At 35.9% G+C, this 14,347-nt stretch overlaps 1 protein-coding gene across 1 annotated transcript; it reads left to right on the top strand.

Annotated features, from left to right (window-relative positions):
* Positions 1-1,303: 1,303 nt before the first annotated feature.
* LOC140165864 (uncharacterized) lies at positions 1,304-9,209 on the top strand. Its single transcript, XM_072189198.1, is given in 5 exon segments — positions 1,304-1,491; positions 4,815-5,078; positions 6,221-6,440; positions 6,443-7,210; positions 7,935-9,209. Coding segments are annotated over 5 exon segments (1,623 nt in total). The 5' UTR covers positions 1,304-1,410; the 3' UTR covers positions 8,225-9,209.
* Positions 9,210-14,347: the final 5,138 nt, after the last annotated feature.

Below are 14,347 nucleotides of genomic sequence, written 5' to 3'. Positions count from 1 at the left end.
GATGCTTGTTCTCTAATAAACTTATTTATATGTATGAAGATTTCATAAATCATTCCAAAGTCTAAAAAATTGAAAAATCTAAAAAAAAAAAAATGTGACAAATCCCAGAAATTGAGGAGGGAGGGGACGAGAACCAAAATATTAATTTTACACGGCCTTACGAATATTAATTAAATTTAAAATTTACTAATGTTCCTCTTCTTCGTTATATAGTGGCATTATTAATTAAATTACTACAATGTTGTTTTGAATCTCTCTCGTTCGTTTATTTAATTTGCTGAATTAAGTGATTTATTTATTGCACTGAGTTAGTAATCCATACATCATTCAATGTAATCCTATCATCGAGTTTCGCGCCGTCGGTGTAGCAGGGCTAAAACTAGGGTAGCTTCGGCGACGGCCAAATGTGGTAGGGTATAGTAAAGCTTAGCCGCCTAGGCCTATTAAAATTTATTTTTAAAAAAATTCCCTATATTTTTCTCCTTACTTTTATTTTACCCCCATACTAAAAAGTAGTAGGCCTCGGGACTTTTTTTTAAATTTTCTATTTCATCTATTTACTTTTTTGATTTTGTGTGACCTATAAATTAATATAATTTTCTCCTTATATTTTTCTCCTTACTTTTATTTTATCCCATACTAAAATGTTTTATTTATTTCATCTATTTACTTTTTTTAAATTTTTTTTTTATATTTCAATGTTCTATTTACTTTTTTTGATTTTAATATGTGACCTATAAATTATTTATTAAAAAAATCCCTATTTACTTTTATTTTATCCCATACTAAAAAGTAGTAGGCCTCGGGACTATTGTATGTTTTATTTATTTCATCTATTAATTTCTATTTACTTTTTTGATCCACATTATTTCTCTTTCTTGTATGTTTATATTGTGCGTGTTTATATCATGGGATTGATTTATAATAATAAACAAACTATCATTGCGCATGCACACCATGTGCCATAGCAGATTTCACGGAATGAACTCGTGAAAGTTTTGCATACAATTTAGTAGTCTCCTCCGCAGCCAGTTTGATTACGCTCCCTCCACACAAACACTGTTTGTGTGGAGGGAGCGGAACCAAACTGGCTGCTGTGGAGACTAACAATTTAGCCGTACAGTGCAGTGTCACTGGCACTCACTCTGTGTACAAATCGCTGCAATACATGCACGCTGCTTTCCATTCACAACGCATGCATGGGCTGCATGACTGGTCTCCTGTGATTGGGCAAGCCCCCAAAATTACGCCATCTAATTGGTCGATCCCTTGACACGCCCACACCAATACCCCTCATGTTTTTGTTTTCATCCTGTAAGCTACACACCCAGCGTGATCATATGTTTCATCACATCAAACAGAGAATTTGCTCCGATTTGAACAGATTTAGCTCTCCAAACCAAGATTTTCATGTCAGAAGAAACAGTTCTTGTTATGGAAACATTGTTCCCGCCGTCCCCGCCGTCTACACCACCTTCTCCAGCTATTTTGGTGAGTTATTTTCATGTAAATTGAATTTTTTTTGTAGCCGCGAAGCTGTGTGAGCCTGTGACTGTGTTGTGTGTGTGACATTGAACATGTTGAAGTTCATTGCATGATACGAGAGTGATAGTGGTTGTTTTTATTACATTGCAATTTTGTGTATGTTTCATGTTCTTAATAATTGATTTTAAAGTCAATCTTGTTGCCTTCTACAACTGTATTATTATGTACTTTGAATAGTGTTTAGTGTTTTTTCTGATTTTGGAGTATTTGGTTTTTGCCAGAACTCAGAACCAATCTGATAAATAAAACATTACATACATGTAGATCTATCCACAAGCGAACCCTCATCACCAATAACATTGGCCAGAAGCCAGGAGAGGGTGGAGTATTGTTCATAACAGGGCTCAAAATATACAGGGCTAGTGGCAAATAAATAAACCCCCTAATTTCACAAATTAAATAGCTCTGTGCAATGGCAAAATGTAAGGGCTAAATGTTGGTAGAAAACTGCTTCGGTGCTGGTGCTGTATTATTTTCAATTTGACTTTGAGCACTGGTTCATCAACATTCAAAAACTTGAACAATCATTAAATTATGTCTCCCCCCCCCTTCATATGAATTCATTGTGAATTATTAGTCATGAATGGCAGGTCGAAAGGAGGTGTGGATTGATAAAAACTGCTGGTGCCCCCTTTTTACCCCCCCACCCGACTCGTTATATTCTTCTTCTGTGTAGTCTAGACTAGCCCTTCAGATTTTGTCGTTGTATATTTCCAGTCCATTTTAATTTAGGGAAACCTCTGTATCTGATATTGATCTATTTATGGCCTAAAGTGTGACCTTCATTTGGTACACAGGAAGCAGATGAATAGGAATAGATAAATAGATGGCACTCATGCTCGGTGCGCGGGCTTGATTTACGGACCAGAAATAGCTGAATTTCTCTAGCCTTCTCTACGAAGAAGCCCCGAAAATATTGGAGAATATCGGTCTGAGCAACCTCGCACTGGACCAGCAGTAACCTTCCCAGGGATGGCTACACATACTTGAACATGGAAATGCGTACTTTTTCCCTAATAATTATAATTGGCCAAATACACAGGTCTGGTCCTGCCAGAATTGGTGCCAAATTGACTTGATATTTTCAACATGTAGGGTAAATGCCTTTTTCCAGACAGTGGACTCATATCTGGACGCTGGCAATAAAACTGGGCCTCAAGGAAGAACAGAGTGGGCCTTTTAGTACTTACTTTCTTTATGGCAAAAATGAGAGCTTTCACTAATTTTTTGCAATGAGCCACTAATTGGCTAGAGGACAACTCGGGTCTGGGATGGAATAGGCATGATATAAAGGGCGTCTAAAGGCACACTGCTTTTTTACAATTTTTTTTAATGAAGTACTGATATTTTGACCAACTTTTTTACCAAATTGCATTTTGTTGACTTGTTTTTACATTATCAAATGTCAGGCCTTACCCCCTTTGTTTATAATTACAGCATGCATTTTTCATTTCTATTTTTGAGGAATTGACCAGGTGTCAGGAAATTGGATGATCAATTTTAAGTATTAAATTTAAGTATCTGAGAATAGGTATGGGGCGATTGAGAATAGGGTGAAATTTTGGATTTCATTATTTCTAGCTTATAAAATAAAGAGGTTCAATTACTACTTCAGTACCTGCATCATCCCTTAAAGATCATTCTGGGAAATCTGCGGTAATATGTTAGCAATCTGCAAATAATCCTTCTTAAACTAGTATCTAAAAATAGGCTGAATTTTGCTGGAATTAGGGGGTAGTTGATTTTACACATACTGACATACACTGGTACACACTACAGTTACAAAAATAGGCCTATGACATATCATGGCTATATTGACTGCCAGGATATTTCAAATTAAAATTGTTGTTATTTGGAAATTGGAACATGATTGGGCAAAAAAGGGCAAAACATTAAATTGTTTATATTTACAATGCAAACATTATCCATATTTTGACACAGGATGATGACCAAATTAATTTGTACATGTATGTAAACAGTACTAGTGTATATTTTATTTTTTGTAAACACTTGTTATTTTGCAAGTCGTACTCACAAAATTGTTAACAAGTTAAATCATATTATTTAGATCTAGAAATATTTTATGATCAAATATGAAGGCAGAAGGCCCTTGTAAACTTGGTTAAAAGATGATGAAATGATTTTATTTTGATTTGAAAGGTACAAAGAAATCACATGAATGGAACTGCACAAAAGACCCAAAAAATCTAGGTCTTGACAAATAAAAGTGCGAACTGTACACAATTTCATTGTTGTGTGTCCTGTGACTAAGATATGCAATTTCATTGTTTTGTGTTTTTCACTAAATAAAGATGATGAAATTTGTTTTTGCACTTTGTTGTTGTTGTAGTTGTTTTTGTTTTCCTACAGTACACAATCATTCTTGAGTTGTTAAAATAAAGGGGATTTTTTTTTAAGGATTGCATTATAATTATACAGCAGTTGAAAAATTCACCAGAATATTGATCATAATTGATCATTGCCAAGCAGGTAGCAACGCCCACATGCCAATTACTCATTTCACTCATGAATATTAAATAGGACAAACCCCCATCATTTAGCCAATGAAAATCCTGGATTCGATCACACCTCCACTGTGTGACTGAGCTAGATGACCTTTCTGTAGTGATCACGCATGTGTGTAATGTTTACAGTGTGCCTGAGTGTGTATGTGCAGTGCTTTTGTTTACATTTTTATTACATGTACAATGGGCTAGACAGACAGTTACACAAGAAGTGAAATCTTGACTTGCATAAGTTATGATGAGTTCATGAAAAATTAATCATGATGATGTAATTTCATGTAAGAAGTATGGTAGACGAGTAAATCATTGATTGTGCATCATGCTGAGCTATAAATGCTGCCACTCCTTGTGCATTTGAAACTACGCTGGCCAAGAACACGGTGAGCTGTGATTGGCTATCCTACTTTTCCTAGGTCAGGGCATACACCAGCATACAATTATACAATTCAAAGTCATGTATCAAGTACATGCACAGAGCTTTCACCTAGATGCATATTAAGAAACCAGAGCTTTACAGGTGATCAATTGAATCATGTACATTATGTATGACCAGATAGTAAAAACTTCTTTTACTTTTAGATCACCAAATTGATTAGAGTAGACTATTAGACTTTACAGGTTTTTTTTTTACTACAACCAAACTCTAATAGTAATACTGTCAGGCCATATTCTGTGGTTTGGCTGTTTTTCAAAATAATGTTCATAACTTACCAAAGTGATTCTGTTTGATTTATTTTACAACAGGACGAGAACTATAGACTTTGCCGAAAGCGATCGAGAGAATTGAAGAAGAAGATGGAGACCTCCGAGTCTGATGCAGTGCAGACCTTGCTCTCCATGCGGCAGTGGTCCCCCCAGAGATCCATCTCCCCGTCATCAGATCATCACCCTTCACCTTGCCCTTCCCCTGTGTTGCAGATAGTGGCTCCCCCGTCACCTCCTGGCTCCATCGATGGGACAGAGGCTAGGGAGCATCCAGTGAAGATGGAGACTCAGAATGGCAATTGGGTAAATGTGCAATTTGTATTTTAAAATTTGTGATTTTGTTGCAGAATATTCCGTACCTTTGATTAAATATGAACTACAAGTGTACCAGGAACTTGTAATAGTAATACCGTACTGACGCGAGCGGCGAGTATAGTCCCACCTTCGAGTAAAGTCCCACCCCCAAATTATTTATTTTTTTGGCTTTGGGTGTCCCAGGACCTAGACCTAAATGCTAGGATCATTCATGGTTGACCTAAAAAAAAAAAAAAAAAAAAAAATTTCAAGATGTTTTGTATTTTTAATATGAAAATTGATACTTTGTATTCATGTCATACTCTATTAATGATTTCAAAATGCATTCAAATTCAATGCATTTTGAAATCATTTTTTTAGGTCAACCATGAATGATCCTAGCATTTAGGTCTAGGTCCAGGGACACTACAAAACCGAAAAAATAAAAAACTTAAAAAAAATTTTTTTTTTAAATGATTTTTTTTTGTTTTTTTTTTTGAAATTCAAGTATAGTCCCACCCCCCAATTTTGAAAAATGTTCACCCAAAAACGGGGTGGGACTATACTCGCGTCAGGACGGTACTTAGTAAAAAGGAGATTGTAGCCTCAAATTAATTTAAAACATTACCACTTTAATCTCAATTAATTAAAATGTGGAATAATGTACAGCTGCTGTGCTTGATTAAATACAATTCTTAGACAAGTCTTATGCTACCTACTAGAAAAACCAAAACCATGCATGCAGCATGATGTCATCATGAAGAAGATGATGACATGATGCATGCAAGTTTTGTAAAAATGAAATTAAACAGTGTCCAGCCAGTGATAATCAAATTACATAATGTAGTCAACTTGTTATCTATTCAAATAGTGTAAATGTCTGGGTAATGTGTAGTACTGGGAAACAAGATAAAGGCCATCGAATGTTTAATTTCACTCATCAGCTATTCAAGACAATGCACACTTGCACATTGACCATCAGAATGTGGGCTGGGGCGGTCATGCAAAAATTTGGCGGTTTCGATTTTGGGGATATTTATCTGTGGGTATGTAAATTTGAAAGTCACATGATGATGATTACAGGCTCAATGCATCAAGTTTATCGAATATTCGTTGTTAACATTGTGTTGTGTATTTTTGTCTTTTTACAGGGGTTTGAAACACCACCTTTGACACCTCCGCCAAACAAGATCTCAAGAAGATCATTGTCATCTACTGATGTCGTCATCCCGGTATCCATCTGTTCCAGACAATGCAGCAGTGGTATCCCCATGAGCCAGGCAATCTACAGTCGACTCACCCCACTCCCATCTCAGTGCAATCCTATCATGACAACGCAACATGGGGCCAACTGCAATCTGGTGAGCGCCACACGAGTATTATGTCCAGTCATGAGAACCCAACAAAGTATCAAAATGAGTTGACAACACAGAGCCAAACTAATCATGTGCCAGTCATATCAACTGTTTCTAAAGGTGTGGTGGTTTCACAAAACTCAGTGCCGGTAGGCTCTAATGTGCCCGTTACATCTTGTCAACTGAGAGTAAGCCAACCCCAGATTGGTACCGCTAATGTATCCAGTACGCTTGTGAACAATGCAGGGCAACCGCAATTTACAACTTCGCCATCCCCATCACCGCCACCGTCAGTGATCAAATTACCAGTGCAATTACCAAGTTCTGTGTGCCAATTCTTACCGCCGGGATCTACACCCGTCGTATCATCAGCAGCAACATCATCACAAAGTGTACAGATTGCAAACTCTTCAACCGGTCAAATTCAGACAATTTCTCTCGTTCCCATGCCTCAGACGTCGTCGTCATCACAGTCCCACACAAGTAATTCCACGCAAGATCCATCTGTCACGCAGTATAAAACTGTCGTCATGGCCGTTCCGGCAAACGTGATGGTGGTAGTGAACAATTCGCCGTTAACATCAAAGAGTGACACTCAGACCAAATATTACCCTCTTGCCCCTGCCCCTGCAGTTGCATCAGCACCGGGGACAAATGTGAAGACTCTGTTGCCCCCTAGCACCAATGAATTCACCAGGAGGAGGAATCATGTTTGTCAGTATCAGAACTGTGGCAAGACGTATTTCAAGAGTTCACATCTCAAGGCCCACATCAGAACACATACAGGTGAGTTTCAAAATTAATTAAGAACTTGGTTATTTGTGGCATGAAATTCAATGATATTGATAAGACAAACATTATATGAAAATTGGATCAGTAGCATGTGAATGGTGGCTTAAATTTTTGTACCCGACCTCCTACATTTCAGCAGGGTTGATCAAAATATGGGGAAATCCAGTGACTACATGTATATAGTTAGTGGTCTGCCAATTTGGCACAGTTTATGGCGTTTACAGAAGTGGGCTTCTGATTGGCTAATTGAACCACATCATCATCACATTCATTCACTAGTGAAACTGTGTAGCATCGTGTGACCTAGTTCTTTTTACGGAATAATCAGATGGTGCATACGGACACCGCTGGAGTAATTTGCTGAATAGTATAGTAAATTGCCATAAAATCAAGATGCACAGGACAGGGATATCACTTGCCAGGATTTTATTGTGATTCCTGGCAGTGGCACACATAGTATACAGGGGTGTGATTCTTCAGGATTTTTTTGTGGCCAAAATTTACGCAATTTGATTGATTTTTGGGCCTTTTAGCGTATTTTAGTCCAATATCCCCTGATGAGTGTATAACAGGAAAAGGGGTATTTATTTTTAGGCATTTTCTTTTTCACTTTGTTGGCTATAGAAAATGCTATGTACCATAACACAATACACTTGTGTGATAAACAATATTTTATATAGTTGCTCATAATCATTATTTTTATTTTGTATCTTTCCAGGTGAAAAGCCTTTTACGTGTTCATGGGAGGGCTGCGACAAACGCTTTGCACGATCAGACGAACTCTCAAGACACAAAAGAACTCACACGGGCGAGAAGAAGTTTGCGTGTCCGATGTGCGATCGTAAATTCATGCGTAGCGATCATCTGACCAAGCATGCACGTAGACACATGTCTACTAAGAAAGTACCGAACTGGCAAGTTGAGGTGACTAAACTAACTGATATGGCAACAACAGAGACATGGTCAGGAGGAATGTTGCCAGTTATTTCACAGCCTACGAGAACATAGTTTCGCCAACCATAATTTTGAACTTCTCAAGTATTACAACAAGCTAACCAGTCGAGTTGTGAATGAACATTTAATTGTAGGCTCTGCAGCTGCCTTGTGAACATTCTGAAATAGTTAACTATTATTATACATTTTGTATCATTATATCTATCTCATTAAGACTATTCTACTTCTGTCTATCAGGTTCTAATTTGCCCAAGTAACTGACAAAGTAAACCTTTGTTTTCAGGTTTCAAATTAATTAAGCAGGAGGAAGGATAATTTTACCTCACTGAAGCTGAAAATACCCCCAGCACTTCCATAAAACTTCATTAGCAATGGCAACAGTATTGACATCAAGTTGGTATTCCATTGCAATCACCTTCAGAAAGGCGAAGTTTTTTTCTTAGACCCTTGTGGGTGTGAAATTGACCCTTCGCCGTCGTTCATGTATTGAATGTAGTGTAATGTCAAAGTTAAACGTTGCCAAGTCAACTGGTTCACGCTATCTGTGTTTGGAACCACAATTAGAATAATCACAACACAAAGTCAATGGGTTGCTAACAGGTATGTGTGAACCAGTAACTATGGTATGACGTACATTCACTGTGATGGCGATTGGCGAATTACATGTAGCCAAGATGTCAATAATAATACATGTAGGCCCTACTTCATTTAGTGCTATCATACATTTCTTATCTCTATAATATCCTTGAAAGGCTAAAAAAAATTGTTATGTCTCAAAAGCCCATGGCAGTTTCAAAAATGAATGCGGAATGAGTTTTTTTAAAGATTTTTTTATAACTAAATTTTGAATTAAGATGTCAATTTCGAGTGCTCAAAAGTACACGGCATAAAATTGTGGTTGATTTACACAATTGAAGTACAAATATCAATCGTTTTAAACCTAAACAATGAGAAACAACGAGAGTATCGAATCAAGTAACTTTTCTTCTAAATTTGTTGCAGAATTTCATGATTTTACGGCAAAAAAAAAATTTTAAAAGGAAAATAAAAAATGAATTTGCCGTTTCAGGTAACATGACCGCGCTCAGAAAGACACACGCGCTAGGGCTTTGAGACATTAATTTTTTTACCGACTCCGTAAATTTGATTTCAGTAGGTTTCTTACATTTAATGAAAAAAGTTACAGTGAGGTGACAAGGTGCATCATTAAACATAATGCCGGGCATTCCAGATTTTTTTTATACTATCCTCGTGAATTGCACATATTTATTGGTTCTATCTACCTCGAGGAGTTTTATACAAACAACGGTTTTGGTATTAGACAGTTATGACTTCTTTATACTCGTTTGATACCATACTCAAGTAAACTTCTTGTCACTTCTAAAAATGTGATTTCTTTTCCTTGTGAAAACTATAGCTAAGTTAGTAGCTAAGATGTCAAATAAATGATACTAGTACATTTTGTACCATTATACACATTTCGTAATCTCTATATTTATCCTTATTATGCATGAACTTTGATGATTATAAAAAAGTGTAGTAGTACATGTTTCTAAATTATTCTAAATGTTCACTTGTAACCAACTTTTGTATGGAAGGAAATGTTTCATGTCATTTGCAACATATGGCTGTTGTTACTGTTAGGCTTGTCTATTAAAGATGTCGCAACTCGCAAGTACAAAAGTTTTAATCTGATCTTCAAGCAAGACGTCAAGAAAAACTAAACTCCTGCTTTATTGCCTAAATATAACAACCAATGTGAAAAACAGGACATTCATAAAAAAACTCTGCTTGTTATAAATCAAAAATCACCTTAAACACAATGTGGATTCTTTATTTATTTATTGAAACATTGTTGGTGATATATTATGGTGCGAACAGGCAATGGAGTGATTGATAACTTTATTATAATAGAGTGCAATATGTTGAGGTAAAACTATTTTGTTATGTTATGATATGACTTTTTTTTTTCTCAAAAAAGATAATTGGAAAAATCAAAGTTGATCCCGACTCCCAAAAAGTTTTTGGTGTGAGTTGAGTTAAAAAAGTGTTGCCAAAGAAGAAATCACTGATAAATAAAATGCATTTTGTAGTAATTTTTCTAAATTTATATAATAAATTAATAAAAAAAAAAAAAAAACACTTTCCTTGCTTTAAGATTGAAGTCTCTGCAGCTGATTGGAGTACTCTGAAGTTTGTTGGTCTAGTTCATCTAGTACCAAATGGAAAGAAAATGCAAGTAGTTTTTGGATGGTATTTATGTGATTAGTTTGTATATTCATGTACACATGATAGCTGTACGTCTTTCAGTTATTAAACAAGTTATACGACATACATGCAAGTACCGTACAACTGTTCTGTAACTAGTAATGTTCAGATAAACTTGACAGTGGTGTATTTAATAAAAGCACAATTCGTATACGAATTTGTGTGCAAATACATACAACTTAAAAGGAAGTTTGTGTCTTTTTCTTACTGTTGGTTTTGATCCACCAAATTCATGATTAATTTGGTTCAAGGTGATCACGTAAAGTGCATACCCTGGTATGTTGATAAAAAGGTATACCTTTCAGGAGATACAATGTAAATCTAAATATACCCAAGAAGGTCCAAATTATATAGAAAAGTATAAACCAACCAAGGGACCACTTTTGGTCAATATGTTTTGATGAGTCCAAGTTTGTGAAAATATTGGATCCAAAACATAATAATGATAAAATTGGATGCTTTTCGCCCAATATTTATTGGTCTCGCTATGAGTTTTAAAATATTGGACTCGACTCCGCCTCATCCAATATTTGAAAACTCATAGCTCATGGGCTCAATCGATCCAATTTTATATCAAAATTAGCCCGATGTTTATGTATGTGGGTTAGTCCACGTTTGGCAAGTATACGCGAGTTCATTCAGGAAACTTTTTTCAAATTTCGTATCTCCCCTTGCGATGATTACAGGTTTAAAAGGAATGATAACACAGTCTAGGGTATCCCTAGTCGGAATTGGGTATATTCTGACCCACTTTGAGGGATGCAAGTTTTCAGCCTTTTTAGTAGTCCAGTTTTACACCATTTCTTTTATTTTCAGCCTGTTTTAGGGCCATTCTGGTCATTTTCACGCTGTTTTTCAGGCTCTTTGTCAAAAGTGGACTTTCATCCCCAACTTTCTTTATTTCTTAAAATGGATGAAATTAGAACAAAACGAGAATTGCCCAAGAGATGGCACAACTATTTAGGCATACTCCGAATCTCTACAATCGTAGTTGTTGAAATTATTATTATGTTGTATTTATCTAAAGGCGAAAATTAATTCGTAACAAGGTTGGGCCAAGTGAAAAAACTCATGATTAGCGTTCCCATCGATTCTGAAATTTGGCATTGTTTGTTTTTATTCTTTATTTTTCGGGCAAATCTTTGTAAAAATGTTAAAAAAATTAACATGGGCCAAACGGCAATAGATTTGATTCTGATTCTAATAAGCATTTTAAAAAGTTTAATGTTAATCAAACTGAGCAACTAGTTCAACCAACAAATAAAAAGATTTGCAGGAGTCCCTCTTCAATTTAGCAAAACTAACAGGGGCAAAACTAATTTTGATATTTGTGCGGTATAAAAAAGAAAAGGCTACATGCAGCAATGTACATGATGTAAATATATTAGCTAGACCTTGAATACAGGCTGAACAGTCGACTGGGCTACATGACTGGCTTCAGGACCTGCCTGGCTTGGATAAATAAAAGTGTGTTAGCGCCCCCTAAGTATTAAAATACTTTTAAAAATCATTCATATAGAGGGCGCTAACACACTTGAACAATCATGGCCCAGACTGATTCTGGCCGGTCATGAAGCAATAGGATATATAGGCCTATGCGATGGGAATTTGACGCACCTGAGCTTTTGCACGTTTTAAACGTCCTCGCAAAAAAAAGTGTCTCTTTGTCTAGATTTCAACTCTGGGGCCACAAATGGTGGAGTGGGGGGATGGTGAAGTGCCTGGGTGAAGTGAAGGAGTCATAAGCTAGAATATTTGGGGAAAGGGCCGAAATTGCCCATACCGAGTGTAATAATGTAAAGAGCTATAAAGTTTTGATTTTGTTGCCATTTTGTGAAACACCGGATACAGTAATACTGAACTAATTCATTCAATTATCGACCAATCCTTATAATATTTATTATTACTCTTTCAAAGCAAGTGCCCGCTCCAGGAGATGTGTGATATTAATTACGGTTTTAACAGCTAGGAACTTACTAAATTTCGGCTGAATTGTGACAAAGAAAAATAATGTAAATTTGAATTAACTTTTGGTCTATGCTAATTTATTAGAATTTTGCCTTATCCCGGCCCTTATTCAGGCTTTTAAAATAATTTTTCATGATAAAAATGCGAACATCATTTGAACTGAAGAAATAAAAGTGATTATATACCGGTAGGTCTTTACTTTCATAAGGGACCGTTCACTAATGCAAAAAGGAAAATTATGAAAATTTGGAATAATTCTGGTAACCCTAACCCCAACCCAACCCTAAAAAAAATAGGATGCACGGGAAAATCCTGCGCATGCCTGCTTTGATGCCTGGGCCGGTCCCAACTTCCAAGTTAAAGTTAGAAATAAATAAATTTGCAGTTTTACGGAGTTTACAGATTGAATTTTTATTCATTTGCCGATGGATTCAATATTCAAAAGAAATTTATGCCATGGAGTATCGCAAACTAACATCCGGGCTAACACCAGACATTGTCCTAGGATTATATTTGAATTATAAAAACATTAAGTTCAATCTTTTAAGTCACCTACATGAGTTTTATATCCAATAATATCCTTAAGTGTCCCACTTACCCCATCTTACCCTATGTGGTCAAAATACATTTTTTATTTGAAAAAAAAGTGGTGAGCTTATATAAAAAATAAATCCACATAGGAAAAAATGAAACACCTCATTATCACACCCACAAAAAGCTACTAAAAAGGCCAAAGACAAGTGTGTGAATCTTAATCTAAGGCCAAGTAAAAAAAATCATTAGTTTCTCGTCCCCGACCGCATCGTTAGGCTGCCGCATCCGAAATTGTTTTTTAGGCCTACAAAAAAAAAAAAAACAATAAAAAGACGATAATACGATATTTCAATTGATTTTCGTTGTCTGAGTAAGCCTACACTGCCAAAACGGTTAAAATGTTTAACCAACAGGATTACAACTTTTATACAAGGTGAACCACACAAATGTTGGTTAAAATTTTAACCAACAAGTTTAAACTTTTAACCCATGAATGTCATCAGAAGTTTAAACTTGTTGGTTAAAAATTTTAACCAACAATTAATTAATGTGGTTCACCTGTTAATCCTGTTGGTTAAAAATTTTAACCCACGTTTTGGCAGTGTACAATGGGCTATTCCAGAAAATTGATGCACACCCCGGATATCCGGACTTTTTGTCCACTCGTGACTTTTGGAAATCCAGACTTTTAAAGTACCCAAAGGCAAAAAAATCCGGCAGAAAAATAGTTCAAAATCAGAAATCCTCAATATGAGAGCTCATTTTCAACATTTCCGTGATTTTTCCTTCATTTGATTGGATTTCCAAGTTTTTCCCAGTAACAATAGCAACTGGAAATCCAGTTGTTTTCAGAAAGCAAACTTAGAAATCCGGACATTTCTTTGATTGAAAATTTACTCCTCTATAGGGGGTGTGCACCTATTTTCTGGAATAGCCCAATGTACCTGTTCTGGTCTCGTTTGCAGCTAGTTTGTCCCTACCTATATTTGCGGGGCACATGATATATGGAAGTCTTGCCGAAAAGACACTAGATCTATCGTCTTTGTTGTTTTGGAAAAAAATGCCCTCATCCTCCTTTTTGAAAAAAGTTAGGATAAACTAATAATTTTTTTACTTGGCCTTACAGAAGAAACAGTCGTTTCGTTTTTATCAATTATGATATGCACAAATTGCACCTAATTTACCGACTTAACGAAAAGAAGAAGAATTTTATAAAGGAACTTATTTGTGCAAAATAGTCCTGTGAAAAACATAAAAAGTTTTCAAAAAACTTTTTTTAAGTTGAGCGACAGCTGTCCTTTTCTGCCAATCGCGATTGGTTTATTTTTTATATTCCCGCGACGTAGTCTATCACCCAGTCTTGACTATCAGCTTTTTTCCTATATTGGAAAACAAAGGTAGTGCAAT

This window comes from Amphiura filiformis, chromosome 12, assembly GCF_039555335.1.
Source record: "Amphiura filiformis chromosome 12, Afil_fr2py, whole genome shotgun sequence".
In the NCBI taxonomy this organism is placed as follows: Eukaryota; Metazoa; Echinodermata; class Ophiuroidea; order Amphilepidida; family Amphiuridae; genus Amphiura; species Amphiura filiformis.
The sequence above is the reverse complement of the archived record's forward strand: the minus strand, read 5'-3'. Positions and strand labels throughout refer to the sequence as shown.